Source organism: Charadrius vociferus, unplaced genomic scaffold, assembly GCF_000708025.1.
Source record: "Charadrius vociferus isolate BGI_N301 unplaced genomic scaffold, ASM70802v2 scaffold917, whole genome shotgun sequence".
NCBI classification, from domain to species: Eukaryota; Metazoa; Chordata; class Aves; order Charadriiformes; family Charadriidae; genus Charadrius; species Charadrius vociferus.
The window spans coordinates 1,051,499-1,070,032 of record NW_009649175.1 but is presented as its reverse complement, the minus strand read 5'-3'; the positions used below and the strand labels follow the sequence as shown (position 1 = coordinate 1,070,032).

The window sequence follows — 18,534 nt, the reverse complement described above, 5'->3', positions numbered from 1 at the left end:
GAAACACTAGGTCTTCCCTATTTGTCATATTTTTCTTCTTTTGCTCTTCCAGACACGCAATCCTGCTTTCCTGCCAATCGCCATTACAGCCCTGCTTGGGCTTCTTCCATAAACCATTTCTCTGGTTGCTTGCTCTCCTTTCCTGTTCCAGGGTCTTTTTTGCATCTCCAGTCCTGTAATTCTCTATTTCTCCTATCAGGATTCTCCCACTGTTTTGACTCTTTATTTCCCCCATACTCCTTGCAGACCTGTGCAGCTTTGCTACCCTGTACCCCATACTTTACTTCCCCGGCTCTGTGCTTGGGCTTGCCACACTGCCCTGAGCACTCTTTGCCCCAAGGAGAGGGGCAGAAACCTTCAGCCCCCTGTGCTCCAGATAGAAAGGATACATCTGATAATCTCTTCAATAAGCAGATGGTCCGGGACACCACCAGTCCATCTCCTTATAGAAACGCCTAATATTCAAGCCCTCGGCAAGAGGAGCACAAGAGCATTGCACCTCTGAGGATGTGGGGAGCTAAATCAGCATGCACAATCCCTCACTTTTTTTTTAAGTGACCCAGTCATCCGTGCTGCTCTTGCCTGGGTAGCCTGCTACCAGTTTCCCATCGCTGTCCTCTGTAACACCTCCATCTGTTGGCAAAAATCAGGAGCATCCCAGCTGCACTGCCGGGTGCAGAGAGGTGGTTCTGACATTTCCACTGTGTGTGGGTTGCTGGTTCTGCTGTGGCTATGGCAACGCGCTGCCACCGCGATAAATCCCCCGGTAATATCCAAGCGGCAATGAGGAGACTCACAACAAAAGGCTATTTAAGGTGCTCAGACACACAGCCGGGAGTGGAAGGGTACAGCTTCTCCACAGCGGTTAATGACCCCGCTGGGACAAAGCACTAATATTTACGGCTGACTGTCCTGCAGCGGCAGGAGCCCAGAGAAAGGGGGACGTGACAAGTGTGCACGGGTGAGTGGTGAGTAATTAATGAGCAGAAAGTGTCTGCAAGTGAAAGCAGACAAGAGCGTCTTGTTGCTAGAAATGAAAGCATCCCTCCACAGACTGAGCAGGCTGCTCCCAGGCAGTGAGCCGCCTGGGAGGCTCGTGATATGCTTCCTACCTCATACCTCAAGGGTTAAATCACTTTTGTTGAAGCCCACTCAAAAAAACCCCCTAACTCTAAACAGAAATAAAATCACTGCCTGAGGCAGACATCTGGCATGGAAAATTTTTAGCTTGAAGCTGAAGTTTGGCAACACAGGAAGTAATGGGAAAAGAGGAGCCTATAATAGGAAGTGTTAAGCAACCGCTACCTGGAATATAAACACAAATTCCCAAATTGCTCTTATGCAGGGGAGAAAAAGGGGGCTATTAGGAGGCAATGAATTAGCTACAGTTAATAAGATGCGATTATTTCTCCTGAAAATGTTTGCAAGGAAAGATGGTTCCCAGCAAGTCATGTTACGGTTTCCTATCACATAGCAGTTAATTGAAAATTTAAGGTTTGTGCTCACCTGTGTGCTCCCAGCATGGTAAGCAGCATTTCCCGGCTTAGGCAGCTTAGGAAATTGTTCCTTCTTAGAGAATAATTCCTTTCCACTAACCAGTAGAAGCTGGAACATCTCAGCCACTGAGCACTCTTTGGGCAACCTTGGCCATGGCGTCACATGCCCAGTGGCCACCAAATGCCTGGAAGGAAATGCAGCAGTGTTCCCAAGGGCCAGTACAACCCCATTGAAACTGGGAGCTTTCCTTAAAGCATAACATTTAATTCAAACAATTTTAACAGTTTGTCATTCTTAAAAAGCATATATGCTGTGATAAACTTTCTTCCTTCATTTCTTCCTTCCTTCAGTCCAAGTCCAAACTGAAAGCAGTTGTACTCTGAGGGTTTTTGTTTGTTTGTTTGTTTGTTTTATATTGCAACTTATTGATTGAGTGATCATAGAATCATAGAATGGTTTGGGTTGGAAGGGACCTTAAAGATCGTTTAGTTCCAACCCCCCTGCCATGAGCAGCGACCCCTTCCACTAGATCAGGTTGCTCAAAGCCCCGTCCAACCTGGCCTTGAACACCTCCAGGGTTGGGACATCCACAACTTCTCTGGGGAACCTGTTGCAGTGTCTCACCACCCTCAGAGTAAAGAATTTCTTCCTAATATCTCATCTAAATCTCCCCTCTTTCAGTTTAAAACCTTTTCCCCTCATCCTATCACTACACTCCCTAATAAAGAGTCCCTCCCCATCTTTCCTGTAGAGCCCCTTTAGGTACTGGAAGGGGCTCTAAGGTGGACTCCTCGGAGTCTTCTCTTCTCCAGGCTGAACAACTCCATCAGTTTGTCCTCATAGCAGACGTGCTCCAGCCCTCTCATCATCTTTGTGGGCTCCTCTGGACTCGCTCCAACAGGTCCATGTCCTTCTTATGTTGGAGGCCCCAGAGCTGGATGCAGTACTCCAGGTAGGGTCTCGCCAGAGTGGAGCAGAGGGGCAGAATCGCCTCCCTCGACCTGCTGGCCACGCTGCTTTTGATGCAGCCCAGGATGTGGTTGGCTTTCTGGGACGGGAGTGCACGTTCCCAGCTTACGTCCAGCTTTTCATCCACCAGTACCCCCAAGTCCTTCCCCTCAGGGTTGCTCTCAATCCATTCTCCGCCCAGCCTGTATTTGTGCTTGGGATTGCCCCAACCCACATGCAGGACTCTGTACTTGGCCTTGTTGAATTTCATGAGGTTTGCACAGGCCCACCTCTTATGCCTGTCCAAGTGCCTCTGAATGGCATCCCTTCTTCCCTCCAGTGTGTCAACCGCACCACACAGCTTAATGTCATCGGCACACTTGCTGCGGGTGCACTCAATTCCATTGTCACCAACAATGTGTTGAACAGCGCCACTCCCAATATCATCCCCTGAGGAAAGCCACTCATCACTAATCTCCACTTGGACATTGCGCCATTGACCCCAACTCTTTGAGTGTGGCCATCCAGCCAGTTCCTTACCCACCAAGTGGGCCATCCATCAAATCCATATCTCTCCAATTTAGAGACAAGGATGTTGTGTGGGACAGTGTCAAATGCTTTGTACAAGTCGAGGTAGATGACGTCAGTTGCTGGATATGATGGATAGTGGCTTAGCAACTTCATCCACCAGTTCCCTCAGGACCTGTGGATGTATCTCATCAGGTCCCATGGACATGGATCTGTGCGCCTTCAGGTTCCTCAGATGGTCTTCTCTTACAGTGGGCTCTTCTTCATTCTCCCAGTCCCTGCTTCTGCCTTCTACAACTTGGCTGGTGTGGCCAGAGCCCTTGCCAGTGAAGACCAAGGCAAAAAAGTCATTGAGTACCACAGCCTTCTCCATATCCTGGGTAACGAGGTCTCCCGTTTCCTTCCAGAGATGGCCCACATTTTCCCTAGTCTAATCAGACACAGAGCATTTGGTTTTTAGCACATACCATTTACTTTCCTATACATTACTAAACAGAAGGAAAAAATATTTATGTGTAGATCCATTTTTAATGGCAGATCCTGCACATTATCCAGGCACACTGTATTATCTTACACAGCAGCATATCTGAGTATCTTTTTGTATTCTTCATAGTGTGCTTACCAGAAATCTGCTGGTTTTATAATAATAGTGCTGGTTTTATAGTAACAGTTCTCTTCCACTCTTCAGATGAATCAATTGTCCAGAATACAACGGAGATGAACAGCTTAGGAATTGGGGACCTGCCAATGAAAGAAATCGTTGATTTCTCCTCAAGGCTATGTTTAACACTTCCTTAAAAGAAAAAAAAAACAACCCACAAACACTAAAAAAAATCTCACATGCCTCAATATCTCACTCTCCCCCCCAGGAAGAATGCGGTGGAGGTGGAGCTGGCCAAATGCAAGATTGACATGATGTCCCTCAACAGCCAGCTGCTGGATGCCATCCAGCAGAAGGTGAACCTCTCACAGCAGCTGGAGGCCTGGCAGGTGAGCAGCCCCTGGTCACCACAGGGCAGGGTCTAGGTGGCATGTGGCCCAGGAGACACGTTTGGGTGACTTTCCCCTCCTCCCTGTGGGTTTGCTGCATTCTCAAACCGAGCGTCCACACATAGGAGCGTTTGCTTTTGGCTCTGCAGGAGCCAGTGATGAGTGGTGCTTAGGGGGTGAAACACAGCCCTCCACTGCTCACAGCCTTTCAGCTGTGAGCTGTTAATTAATTATACAGGAATACCCATTTAAAATGGAGAAACAAACTGTATCTCATGGCTGCATGCAACATGGGTAACACACTTTGCAGAGTAACCTGCTGTGGCCCAGGGAGGGAAGGTGTCCATGCAGGAGATGTCCCTAGGTAGGAGCAGCCTTGGGGACGTGGGCACAGCACATCCTTGCATTTCCCTAACGGAGCAGAAAGGTGGGGGGCAGAGAGGTTGTGGCGATTGTTTCGTGGTATAGCTGCACTGTTTTTATAAACTCAGAAGATCCGGCAAGATGGAGAAGCTAAAATCCCAGCCCTCCAGCAAGGAGAAAAAATACCCAAACCCACAGCAGTTCAGCAGCTGCCCTGGAGATGCTCTACTAGGGGTCAGTGGGGAAAACTCATGTAAAGGCAGAGCGTGCTTGAGAGCAGAAAAAACTCTCTCCTCCCAGAAACTAGCACCGAAGGAGAGCTACTTTAATAGAAAACCAGCAGATACAAGAGGAAAGATCTGGGCCAGTTATAGTAATTTGTTGCAGACTATGCAAGATCCCAACTCTACTAACAACCAGCCTGACCAGTAGAAACCTCTCCTGTACAACCTCGCTCCTGTTTCAACTCCACTGTGTTTTCGTTTCTCTTTTTTTTTTTTTTTCCTGCTTACAGTTTGCTTCCTCAGGGCTTTTTACTATCTGGCTCCTTTGGTTTCTGATCTAGTGGCCTTTCTCAGTTCCTGTACCAACAGCTTTAGTCGTACACCCCTCCTGCCTTTGAGGTGAGCTCCCCGCACCCTCGTCAAGCACCGACCATCTCCTCACCTGCTCCATTCGCTGCCACCAGCACCCACATCTGTCTCTGTCCTCGCCATCATCTGTCAAGAGGGGCCAATGGGGGTTCTCCATCACCCACCAATATTCTACACACATACACGCCCCAGTCCAGCACCAGAGCACGGCACAAGGGGCAGCATCGTAAACCCCATGGTGAGGCTTTACCCCCCAGGTCACCACAGGGAAAGCCAGGCTGAGGCGCACGTATCATTAATCCTCTGTTTTCAGCATATCTAGTGTCTGGAAAACTCCTTGAAATACAAACTGGGATTTTACTTCTCAGCCTTGTTATCTAGACTTTCAGTGCTCTGCATAGGAGCTATCTGTATCCAAGTTCTGCTTCAGTTTGGATGCGTGGTATAAATTGAGACCTACTCACTAGTACACTTAGTATTTAGTGCTGGAATATCCCCAGCATAGGGTTTTAACAACAGGTGTTTGCTTTCTCACTTCACACTATGTTGTCCAATTGCAGCAATAAAGCGACCCCAATCCTGCTCCCATCAGCTCTCTGAGATGAGGATCAGACCCATTAGCACTGCAGAAAGTTGTCTCCAACATACCTACCTAGTGTTATTATTACGTAGTAGCAAAACAGTTTCCAAGCACCTAATGTCCCCAGAACAGAAGCTCAACCACAGAGGCAAAAAACAAGTCAGGTAACTTACGAATTTTGGGGACTATTTTGAAAAGCAAACTGTTTCTGGTAAAATGAGATTCTCTGCTTTAGCTGGACATAAATGGAGGCTTTAATCTGATACAATTTTGCTCTTGCACACTTCTAGTCTGCAATTTGCCGAGGACTATCAACAAGATTACAGTTTTCTGTAAGCACATAATCATATAGGCTATAAAATACACCACAAGCAAAATCCCACACATCCGAGCCTAGCACAGAAGTAGCACAGGAGTGGATATGCACCTCATCTCTATGCTTAATCTGACCCTCCCCCGGTATTCATAATTACCTGACTGGGGTCAAGAGGGGCATTACTGCCAGTAGGGAAGGAATATGGAGCAAACTTGGAAGTGAAGAGAGCGGGTTCTCTCAAATGAGAGCTCAGTGGCTTCAGCACAATAGCAACAGGGGCACCCATTAGGTTAGAAAATGGTGCCATGCCAGCAGAGCACTGCAGCCTGCATGGCCACAGCCACCAGCCTCTGAGGTCGCCTTGAGGAGCTCAAACCCTTATCTCATGCAAGGGAGCTCAGCTCCAGCTCACGAAGAGGATACGTGGCATTTGCACCTCCTTCAGCCCCACACCTTCTGCAAAGTGCAGAAACTCTTGCCCAGAACACACTGATACAGTGTTACCCATCTTTATGAGACCGCTTTATCAGACAGGTCTTTTACCACTAGTGTTTGTGCTCCTGCCATGTCCCCAGACACTCCCGTGCCCCTGCCCAGTGCCAAGACAGGGACCGCAGGTCTGTCCTAGTCTTGATGCATAAATCTACCCCGAATCTCCACAGGCAAATGCTCTGATTCACACATCAGACAGACGGGGACCCAAATGCAGTGCACACTCAATAGTGCATACTGTATTTTTATATAGATAACATTTTGTGTGTGTGTGTATATATATATAAAAATCATACTCATCCCTTGTTATGTGGTTGACCAAGGACACAGATCTGCCATGCTGGAGCCTGGGTGCCTACCTCATTTGCTAGAAGAGGTGCCTTCAAAATCCAAGTGCCATACATTTTCACGTGGCAGCTTCACCTCTTGAAATCTGTTTCACCTTAATCCTGACGTTCACCTTAACCTCTTCAACTCTCCCTCTGTCTTTCCCCTTTTTCCAGTCCTGCTCTAAAAAGATCCAAAGCTTCCCCAGTCCACGTAGTTCTGCACCCTCCTGCTCCCCCACGGAGAGTCTCCATACTAAATTCAGGTCCAGGCCATGGCTATCAATCCTTTCCCCTGCAGAAAGTGCTGCAACAAGAGATTAGCTATTGTTCAATTTTCCAGTCCAAGTTGGCTAGTTTTATTCCACATTGAACTACAGAGCAGCTGGGGCACCTGCTGGGTGATGGCAGCACCTTCCCTTCCGTCTCAGTGCTGCCTTGATGGGCTGCCCCGCACAAGGTGCCGAATGAAGAGCACTTCTACCACTACAGCCTATCCAGAGCATCCTTGTTCGCACCAAATAGTGCCCTCAGTCTTGCTTAGGGACCAAGCTGCTGGAGAACAGTTGATTTCTCCTGTGGGGCTAGTTTGTGTACACACGTTGTCACTAAGCTACAGTTTAAATATGCAATTATAGCAGAAATAATGGATCCAAAGGTTTAAAATTTGTAGAATTGATAGCCAGGTTTTCAAGGAACACAGCAGCACATCATTAGTGGCAACAGAACTGACTAATTATTTTGTGTAGAGAAATTTCACTGTGCTGCAGACATGGACGAAACTAGAGCATTTCTGGTACATCTAAAAAACCACAGTGCAGATGTTCATGCCAAGCCGTCAGAGAGCTTCCACCGCTCTGCTGGCTCTAGGGAAGGAGTGGGTTTAAGGGACAAGCATAGTTCTCTTTGGTAAATCTGGTGCAAAACCCACATGGGGTGGTGGGTGGGCCCATGCCTGGCCCTGGCCCCTCGGTTCCTGGTGGCACCTTCCCCGAAGAAGCCCCACTAACAGTGGCTGTGCAGGCAGCTCTGTTGTGTCTACCTGCTCCACATGGCAAGCACATAGACCTGCTCAGGACAGACACCCTTACTTTTTCTGCTATTTGCTTTCAGATGAATTTGTTCTTTTTTATTTATTTCTCCCCCAAAGGGGACAGCTGCAAGCTGCAGACAGCAGAGAAACATAGTTTAGGGGTGTCACAGAGTCCCAAGCAGGCAGGATGTTCCTCTGCAAGACCACCTGAGCAATTTGTCCCTCAGAATTGTGTGATTTACTTTCCTTGCTCACTAAAAAGCCTCATGGCAGCACACAAGGCTGAGCCTGCTGCCAGGTGGGGAGCTAGACCTGTCCCCACTCTTATCATCCCTCCTCCATCTCATCGCAGCACGTTTCACACCCATTTCAGCCACGTCCCTGCATGAGCTCCCTTTGAGCATCAACTGCCACTAACAACCCTCTCCTCTCCCTCTGCCGCAGGATGACATGCACAGGGTCATTGACCAGCAGCTGATGGACAAACACCCGAAGGAATGGAGCCAGCTTGCTTATTCCTTCTCCAGTGGCTACGGCGCAAAGCGGAGTGCCAGACCCTCCCCCGTGTTCAGGCCGGAGCAGCAGGGGGACGAGCCCGTTGGGGCAGAAGGGAACCGTCTCTTTTCCTTTTTCAAGAAAAATTAGTTTGAAAAAGAGAAACCTCTCCAACAATTCCGGATTCAAGATGGGGAGTGGAGCAGCTGCCCAACTTGCGGATGGACCCAATTCTGATCCACTAAGAAAAAAAGAAGGGGGCAAAGGAGTTAACCCTTAAGACTCTGCACTATTTACACCGCACCTGGTCCAAATCAAATGTTTACACAAATTGGAGATTTGCAAATTGACAATGTGACACTAATAGAAAAAAAACTTTTCTTATTCTTTAAATGAAGTGATAAACTTCAGGGTATATTTTAGGCGCTTTGTCACAGTCCAGTTTCTGCTGTGAAGAATAATCTGATTGTCTTAAAAGCATTCTCATGCTGGAGAAGGAGATAAGCAGCCCCAAGACAAAGCAGCGCAGGGGATTGAGAACTGCGCTCACAGCAAGCACAGGGGGAAGAAGAGGGCTGAATGCAAGAGAAGAGAGAGGAGTCACTTATACTGCCCTCCGGTCCTGGCAGCTGTGATATCCTTCATCCATCCCACTGAGACTGGAGTCGCTCTGGCCCCAGTGTGGCTGTGTTTTGGCAAGTGCAGCTTTCTCCGTGGTGGAAGTTGAGCCCTGACTGCAGATCCTGCCTGGGCACCATCTCCCCTGCAGCTCTGCGTAACCGTTCACCTCTCACTGGGAATCCAGGCTCCTCGCAGATCCAGGCAGTTGTAAGATTGCTGATGTTACTGTCTTCTCTAACGCCCTTCTGTTACAGAGATGAGTTGTAGAGTCTGTAGTTACACAGAATGTTAAGGATTTCTCCCCAAGAGACTGACCGTCTGCAACAGATTACAAACTGGATTAAGAGTTGTGGATATTCAGTCCTGGGGTACCTACTGTCCCTGCAATGTCCAAAGGTAGTTGTGGAGCCTGAGCAAGTCACACACCTTTTCCCAAAGCCATGTACCCCTCCCAAACAGAGTAAGAAACCTGTCAAACCTGGTGGACTTGGCAGTGCTAGGTTAACGATTAGACTTCATGATCTTAAAGGTCTTTGCCAACGTAAACGATTATATGATTCTGTGATTTTAACTGGATAGGTCCCCAAAAAGCCTAACCAATAATTCACTGAAAGTCTACCTGTAATGATGTCAGTAGGTCTTTGGCGCTGGGTTGACAGACTTGGTCCTCAGAAAGCATGCAGGCATCTACTTTCACTGAAGCCAAAGGCAATTAGTGTGTCTACCAAGCTCTGGAAATTCTGCAGCTTGCTCTGCCCCACGCAGTAACATTAGCTATGGCCTGCCACAATGATGAGTATTTGCCCTGCCTGTGGGTCATTTACTACTCAGCCCTTCAGCAAGCAGGTAGCTAAATCTCCTTTTGACCGAAGATGATCAGAGCCCACTTTGCTGTAGGTGTGACTTGATCAACGAGAAGGAACGTAGCTTATGTGGCACGTGCACACAGCGGTGCTGTAAATCTTGCAATACTTAAGTAGGGACCTTCCCTACATACTGGATGGGCACCTTACAGCTCTTCTCTTTAACACAGTCTACCATCATAAACCAGTGAGGAATGCCAGCCTAAGTTCAGAGATGTCCTGCTGCTGCCATGCAATTTTCACACATTCTCCCAGCTCACAATACCCCCAGGCCCTAATTTGTTTCCCTGTTGCTTTAAAGAGACTACCGCCTACGCTGTCCCACAGGAGCCAGAGCTTGGTATACATTCAGCTCTGCCCTGCTCAGCAACTTAGGTGCTAAAACACCATCCTACAGGGAGCTGCTATCTCTGCTCGCTATTTACAGTAACAAGCTTTCTGCTAGAATTAGGTATCAAACACCTTCTAAGAAGCAGGTAAGAGGTTGGTGGCTTGGGGTTTTTATTATTATTATTCAATTTATCTATAGGATAGGACATCCATAATACCTCAGTACAAATATCCTTTCTGCCTACAAAGATTTGAGCATTCCCGTATTTCCTTGTTAGCATGAAACTACCACACTGGTATGAAATAATCTTGCACTGAGGTAGCTGCGTGTTGCAAGGAGCAGGGTACTCTTTGGGATCGAAAACGATGGTAAAAAGCTGAGTTGTAAAACCCATTTACTTGAGAGCAATGAAACTTGGATTGCAGATCCTGCTCCAGGAAATACTTAGGTAAAGCACCACCAATACAGCCGATGCTCTGCTTATTGTGAGAGCCATGTGAACATCTTGGTCCTCACTAACCTTTTTCCTGCTGTCAGTTGTTATTTCCCAGGCCCCAACAGCTATCTTCAAGCCACACGTGCGGCAGCTGTGTGGGACTCTACACCGTTGAGGATGTATGTATGTTTGTATGTATGCAATCCTAAGGCAAGGGCCTTAAGTTGTCCAATGAAGACGCAGTAATGAGATGAAGAAAGGTGCCTTCTGCTACATGTTTGCTGAGAGGAAAGTGACTCATTCAGTTGCAGGGTAGGCAATTGAAATGCACAGCCCATCTCTTCATTTAAGGAGGAACCTACCTTAATCCCATTGTAATTTGATTTATTTAATAACAATGATGGAAGAGATTGCAAGAGGAAAGACAGCATGTTCTAAGGTGCCAGTTGGGTATGGTTTCTTAAAACTAGCCCCTTAACTCTAAACACTTAGTTGCACTACTAAACCCAGAAATAGAAGAGAATTGGGTTTAATGAACTGGACAAGACACCAAAGGAGACCTCCTTGTGCTGAGCTGCTACTCAACGGGAACAGAAACTGCCTTAACATAGCAGCTAGGTTTTGTTGTTTTGTTGTCAAAAACCTCATCAATGCAGTCCTTCACATTCTCATGTGTCATGTTGTGTTTTAACAAAGTCCTGACTATTTTACCCTGAGCTGTCATATCTCCATCCTGTCATGGCCAGGAGCCTGGAATCATCCTTGCAGTCTTGGGCTAGAAGACACTCCACTTGTGACACTTAATACTTCTAGGACACAGATGGCGTAAAGGAAACATCCTCTGCAGTGAATGAGATGGAGGAAGCGCATTAATCTAGCAGGTACTCAAGATCCCAAAGTAGATTTAAGGAGTGGGATTCGCAGCTCTAAATACAACACTCAGCCTTGCTTTTGAGATACTGGTAAATGAAAGAGTAGTGCTGCACAGTCACTGTTCAAATATTGCACAGAGAAGAGACGCCTGCTGAGATTAAGGTTACAAAGAACTTTCCCACAGTTAAGTAACAGGTGACTGTTTGGGCACACGTTTATTATGCTCGCCTAAGGGAAAAGGGATCCTCTCCCTTTAGCAAACTCTGCAAGGGAAGCAACTGTAAACAAGAAAGTGTAAATGCAAGGCAAGTCACTAGCACTTTATCTTAATGCAAACTTAGATCAGCAACTTGCCATCGAGGTGAACAGTAGATCAATTAAAAACAACAGAATAATTTTGCACAGAGAAGCAAGAAGTGAGGTTACAGGCAGTGCCGCATGCACAAGGACTCAATAGCTGCGTGCACTTGTCCTACTTAGAATGGTAAATTCTAGATACGCCTCTACATCAGGCAAATTCTCTACTCCCCACTCGGCTACAAAAAGCAAGATTATTTTAACCAAAAAGCCAAGAAAGGAAGTGTCTGGGTGCTGCAGCAACAATTCCCTTAGATCAAGAGGGGAAAAGCACACAGCAGGGACAAGCAGAAAGAATGTATCTATAGATATGTACATATACCACAGTGCTGTAATTTTTGTATGTAGCAGTAATGTAAATAAATGTATGGTTTTTATAAGATACATATTATAAAAATCTATAAAGGCATATTTTTAGTAAAAACAATGCTCTACTTCTTTTGTAAATAGTTCTCTTCAGAATAAAACAGATCATTTATATGACACTGTCTCAGCTCTCAAGTCACTGATTATCTTGCCTAGCTGCAGAACAAGCTCACTTTTTGAACTGTCATCTTAGCACCCAACAGCATACTTAATACTTCATCAGCCCAAGAAATTCAGCCACATAAAGCACTTGCCCGTGTTCAGAAGAGAACAGTCCTGGAGAAAGAACATTTGAAGCATTTGTATCTCCTGCCACACAGGAAAATAGAAAGGCGAGCTTGTAAATCTTCACCTTCCAGCCATTTGTATCCTTTACTGGCCTTTATACAGAGGGATAATCAAATGTTAACAAGTTTAGACACAAAACACAGATGGACAATGAAACATCTCCAGCTTGCGCCAGTTGCAGTTCAGACCATCTACAAGTCCTCAGGATTCCCCTCTCCATAGCCACACCAGAACAGCACAGACGGAAGAAAAGCCACCTTCCCACAGCAAGCTTTCGTCACACTTCTCCAGAAGTGAGGATCTGCCTTCAACAGCCCGCTCGTGCGCCAAGGGCAGGCAGGGGGAAATGAACAGTAAGGGCAATAAGCACAGCAACAGCTGCATAGTTCCTATACAGAACACATACATTCATTTCCTGGGAAAGCAAGGAGAGACTCCGGATGCTTTTTAATCAGCTCAGGGTCTGACCCCTGCTGCTTTTGAGGAGAAACTTTCAAAGTTTGCTCAACACTCTTTGTTGAACAGAAAGAAAAAAAGATTAAAATCATGAGCATCTCACTTTCATGCAGAAATAAGGTTACCAGTTCCAGCTTACTCTTTCATTCACATTTAAAACTAGAATAGCAACTAAGCACTTGGAAGCATTAATTGTGGTTTTGCCAATACCCCCCTCCCAGGAAAAAAAACCCTCAGGGGTGAGCAGAAGCGCTCACCCCTGGCTTGCCACCTTCCACCTCCAGATGCTGGACAGCAGAGGAAACAGAGCTTCAAAAAAGATTTGGCAGCTTGTAACCTTTATTTTTAGTTTTTTAAAATTATTTAAAAAGCATAATTAGAAACTTTCATTACAGAAATAATCCTAGCAAACCAGTTAGACATTCCATTGCTCAACATTTAGGAAACTTCACATCAGCACCACTAGAGACACGGTCCCCACCCCTTCCAATTGACTAGTCAGTGGCAAGAGCAGAGGGAACGGCTCCTCTACAGCCAGCTCTAGGAAAAAATAAAAAAAATTCCCACTTTAAGCCAGGAAGTTGGACACCTGGATTGGCAGAGTTCAAACCACGGCCACAAAGCCCTGGACTCAAAGAGAACCAATCTTTCCATGTAAGAGAACACTCCAGGCTTGGGTGCACCATTTCCTCATTTTATTGCATCATTTCCAGTAAATTCAGACATTTTCTTTACCTCTGCCTGTATGAAGTGACTCCCTCTGCACACACGCTACCACAAGAGCCCCCAAGATAACGCAGCTGGGCCCTTTAATCTGAAAGCGGTAACCATCAGAGGACAGCTTCATCCCAACAGGAAGGCTTTGAGGACTGACCCAGCTCCTTCCCTGTGCACACACCACATTCGACATCAGAAACCAGACGGGATGGACTGGTGTAACTCAAGCTGCCACTTTCCATAGCTGCTCAAGTCTTACAATTATCAGAGCTCACACTAGCAATATCATCCCAGCTCATTCTTATTCTTGGGTTACCAATGAAAGATATGTGAAGAAGAGAGACGGGTGAAGGCAGCTGGATACATACTCCCAGCACCTGAACCGATTAAAAAAAAAAAAAAAAAAAAAGTGTTACACATTCATTGTTTGCATTTTTAAAAAAGTCTTTAAAGTGATTGATTGTGATGTGATTGTATGATTAGGGCTCTTACCACAACCCATAAAATCTAAAAAAATGCAGGCAAAATAAGTGACTAAAATTTAGCCTCTCCTGGGGAAGGGGGAGGAAGGGGGAGAAGTGGGCTGATTCAAAGCTCATGGACATTGGTGAATCATATCCTACCAAACTAAGGCCAGCAACTCCATAGGGCCACTTACTGACAAACTGAGTACATCCACCTTCAAGGTCTTAAAGGAAGTCATACCTTCCATGCCTTTTAGTCATTTTAAGGAAAAAGTTCTTTTTTTATTATTATTATTTCGGCAATTATTCAGGTGCTGAGCATGTACTTTCAGCCCATACAGTTGATATTTTAGTTACACGCACACACACTCTCCACCTTTAACTACATCTACTCAGGCTGATGAACAGAGCTCTTGTTTTCCCAGAAAGGCCAGCGAGGGCCGGGAAAACGTTGCTAAGCATAGCGAGACCAGTTTTTTTCCAAGGGTGATCCTCCACCACCACATAACCCAAGCAAGCAAGCTTTCCATTTCTTTACATTAAACAGCAGTCCTCCTTTCTAACAGATGAATCCTGGGAATGATCCTGCAGCAGCTTTCATATTCAGACATCAATCCAGAACAGCTGGATTTATTTTCATGCCTTTTCTCTCTCAAAAACAAAAGCTTTGCCACCAAAATTCACATTCAAGTTCAGATTGCCTATTTGTGGACAGGGCAACGAAAAGAAGATTGGGTTTTTTTGGCAGAATCACATGGTTGTTGTTGTTCTCAAAAGAAATGGACCCTCAGTTAGGACCCTGGCAGAACCAGAAGCAGAGGTCAAAGGAGTTAAACTTTGCTTTTTTTTTAAAAAAAAAAGTTTTATCCAAATAAATCCCACTTCTGCAGGTCAGTTTGTTTTTCAGTATCTTGATACAAACTAAAGGAGAGCACAGGTACAGCTGGGCTGCAGCACAAGAAGGTGAAACCCAAGGACCCAGCCACAAATCTGGATCACGGCAAACTGCAATTCGAGGCCCCAGCAGCTGCCAGCCCAGGGGCTGGTGAAGTGAAACCCCAGGCTTCAGCAGCAACATCTGCAATCCTGGTACCTAGAAAAACAAAGCCTGAGCCCCAGTAAAAGCTTGGAACTCCAGGTGAAGCCATAGGCCCCAGCAGCACCAGTTGCCAGCCTGGAGCCCAACAGAAATGAAGCCGGAGGCCCCAGGGAGCAGTTGCTGCCAGCCTGGGGCCAACTCGAATTAAGAACTTTGTACTATTTCTTTAAAAAGATGAACTCTGCAGTCCATGATTGGTTGACATTAAGAAGGCATAAGCCAAAGCGACAACAGGGAGGCGAGGCTGGTTAAAGCAATATACATTATATACAAACTCTTGGGTTAATTAGTCCACTTGGTAGGCAACGTCCTTTCTTGTCTACAAGGCGCACTGGAATGAGCAGGGGAGGAGGGGGGCAAGATTCCATCCGATACCTTCTTGGCACTGAAGTGGTAAGGTGCCAGCGCCTCTTGATAGAAAACATGGAGAAAAAATAATCTTTAAATAACGGCACAAAACTGAGAAAGTCCTCCCAAAGCCTGCCCCAGTGGAATTGCCCGAGTCTAGCTGGAGGGGCTGATCTGTCTGAGAGCAGAGTCTCTGCAGCAGGGAAAGGGCATTAGCAGCACCGCTTCTTCCTTTTACTGTTCTTCGTTAGCTTCACCACATCATTCTGTTGCAGCTGTTGCTGCTTTGCTAAGTTTTCTTTCTTTGCTCGCAGAACTAGCTCTGTAATGCAATTAAACATCTGCAAGAGAAACAAGCAAATTCAGACCACCCAGGAACTCAGACTAGTTTTTGTGGTTCTTTTGAAGCTACTCCCCTTTTCTAGCTATTTCAATAACGGTTCAGAGATCTTCCCCAACCCATTATGGGCCAAACAGAAATCCAGTACCTTCCCAACCCACATCCAAGCTAAATCAATAACCCCTCTACCCCCCCTCCCAAACCAGTAAATAAAACCAGGTCAGTTTGGCAACTGAGGCCAGGAGAGAAGAATGGGCAGTCCCACCTCGCAGAAGCATCCTCCCTAGTGACAAGTCTTTCCTGAGAACATGCCTAACACGTTAGCACCGTAAAGCTAGGGACAATGCAACGTGGGCTCCTTCATTTTGCTTCCCCAACTCTTCCAAACGCAGCTGGATGTCTCTTTTTGACATTTTACCTACTCACTTGCAACTTGTACACAGCATTTTATCTTTCTTCCTCAATGGCAAGAACGTAATTGTTATTTTTTCCCAAACCATTATCCCCAACTCATTTTATCTATACTCTTCTGCGTATTATATTACCTCTTCCACATTAATATTTTCTTTGGCGCTGGTCTCAAACAATTGGATCTCCATCTGCCCAGCAAATTTATAGGCATCTTCTGTTTCTACCACTTTTCTCTCTGGGTCATCATTCTTATTCCCCACTAAAAAAGAAAGAAAGAAAAAAAAAAAAAAAGCCAATTTGGTACTTCAGCAGGTCAGCCCACTAAACAAGTTGTTGTAGCTCTCTGATTAGAAACTTACCTAGTATCCGGCAGACATCATCACAATTTTGATTAATTTCATGCAACCACCGTTTTACATTCACAAAAGATTCTGCACTGGTTACATCGTAGACAACAATGACCCCATGTGTTCCTCTGTAATACCTATGGAGCAGGAAAGGACAATAAATGTTAACTCAAGCTATGTATCATCTTCTCAGCTCTTTCACTTAGCTTATACAAAATTCATAACAAATCCCCATGTTACAGCAATCAAGTGCTCCCATTTTCTTACCACTGGGAGTCGTTTAGTTCTTTCACAACAGCTAGATCACATGCTACTCCTCGAAACCTACAGAGTTCCCTGCTCATTTAGTCTATACAAGTAGGCTTCAAAGTCCAAAGGCTGCTGTTTACTTCCTCCTCCAGGTTGTCATGACCTTCAAAGATGAACATTGTCTTTCAGCTACGTAAGCAAAAGGTAGCAGTGCCCCCAATATGTCCTCAGAACTGGCTGTGTTGTGAACCGTCGCGTTGTACAAGTCACATCAAGTTTTTGCAGTAATTCTGTTATCTGTGAAAGATCACTTACAGACTAAAATTTCAGCAGATCTCCAAATATATTCAACCCTCAGTCACAGTTCCCTTGAGCTCACAAAAATCTCTGTCTTGTTGAGCGACTGTGTTCTGATTGCACCTTCCTACTCAACAGATCGACTCCATATGTGCATTCAACACGCTCTGCTACCTTTAGCCATTAAAAATAAGCTTCATTTCAGTTTATTCCCATTAGTCTTGGGCAAACAGCACCTTTAAAAGATGATTAGCAATTCTGATATGCAAGAAAATATCTGAATTCAAGTTCCAACATTATCACCTGTATGAACCTACTAAAGGCAGGCAGTATGTGCACCATGATAATGCTATATATAAAAAACCAAGCTCCACCATCTCAGTTTTCAGCCACATTCACAGGGCTACCAGGTATTTTCTCTACTGCAAATTAGGCTGTTTGGGGGACGGGGGCAAGTAATTGAAACAGTTGACAGCGAGGTCTTTGCCAGCATCCAGTTTTTATATTTTGTGTAGCTTTATTCCTTTCCTTTCATTTACTCCTCTTTCTTATAATCTATATTAAGATTTTTAATACAACGAATTCAAGAATTCAGCACATCAAAATCAAGGATTTTCTCTTAACTTGTGACAGCATTTCTAGAGCTTGATCTTTTACCACAAGCACCTCTTGCAGCACTGTCCCTTCCACTGGACTTAAAAAACGTCCACTGTGACCGCTCTGGTTCTATTTGATAATTTATTCCAACTGGGCAAACACACCTTTGAACTTCAAAGCCTTTTAATCTAATCCAAATCCACTACCTTACAGAAAATCTCAAAGCTTCGGCTCACTTCTGCTACTGATGGGCTTGAGCAAGTCCCTATCTCTCCCCCATCTTTGGCCTCATCATCCCTTCAATAACAGAAGCCACCTGCCTTTATAAACCATCGCGACAGCCTTCCACAGACAGGCGTATATCACATACAGAGTGCACACATCTCCCCCTGCCCCTTTCCTCTCGTGATCACTTTGTAGTGATAGTCACTGGATATCAATACTCCTCTACGATACCATACATACTCTACAGAAGTAGGAGAGCTCGCTCCTATAGCTTATCTGGGCACTTTCAGAAGACAGTCAAATATTTCTTCCACGCCATGTGGAAGCAATTTATGCTGTACATTCACTTTCTTCAGCAAGAATTATTTATTCCCAGTCCGTAAGAGATCCTACACTTTCAAATATTCTAGACCATTTGCAATCAGTTCCTTTAATAACTTTAAAACTTGCTACAGCACCACATTTGTGCTTTACTATGTTATGACAAGCTCAACTTTATTTCATAACTTAGATCCTTTAGAGCAAAAAGTATTCTACAGCCTGAATCCCCACACTGCAAAAATAATCCATCCTCTCCTGACACTAACATGTACTGCACACCGTTTTTGATGAATACTGTTTTATGTGACAGCATCAGAAAGGGAAAGATCTCCGATACGATCAACACACTGGATTTCGCTACATCTGA

General features: G+C 45.4%; 2 protein-coding genes across 2 annotated transcripts in view; one reads left to right on the top strand and one right to left on the bottom strand.

Moving 5' to 3' along the window:
- Positions 1-8,311, top strand: part of CCDC64 (coiled-coil domain containing 64) — a 66,931-nt gene extending 58,620 nt beyond the window's left edge. Inside the window, exons 10-11 of the mRNA XM_009888623.1 lie at positions 3,843-3,963; positions 8,111-8,311. Coding sequence (XP_009886925.1) covers positions 3,843-3,963; positions 8,111-8,311 — 322 coding nt within the window. The remainder of the gene's footprint in view (positions 1-3,842; positions 3,964-8,110) is intronic.
- Positions 8,312-13,073: 4,762 nt separating this feature from the next.
- The window catches only part of RAB35 (RAB35, member RAS oncogene family), a 15,831-nt gene continuing 10,370 nt past the window's right edge, over positions 13,074-18,534 (bottom strand). Inside the window, exons 4-6 of the mRNA XM_009888622.1 lie at positions 16,491-16,615; positions 16,266-16,390; positions 13,074-15,721 (exon numbers count right to left, since the gene is read on the bottom strand). Of these exons, the coding sequence (XP_009886924.1) occupies positions 15,593-15,721; positions 16,266-16,390; positions 16,491-16,615 (379 nt within the window). The 3' untranslated portion in view covers positions 13,074-15,592. The remainder of the gene's footprint in view (positions 15,722-16,265; positions 16,391-16,490; positions 16,616-18,534) is intronic.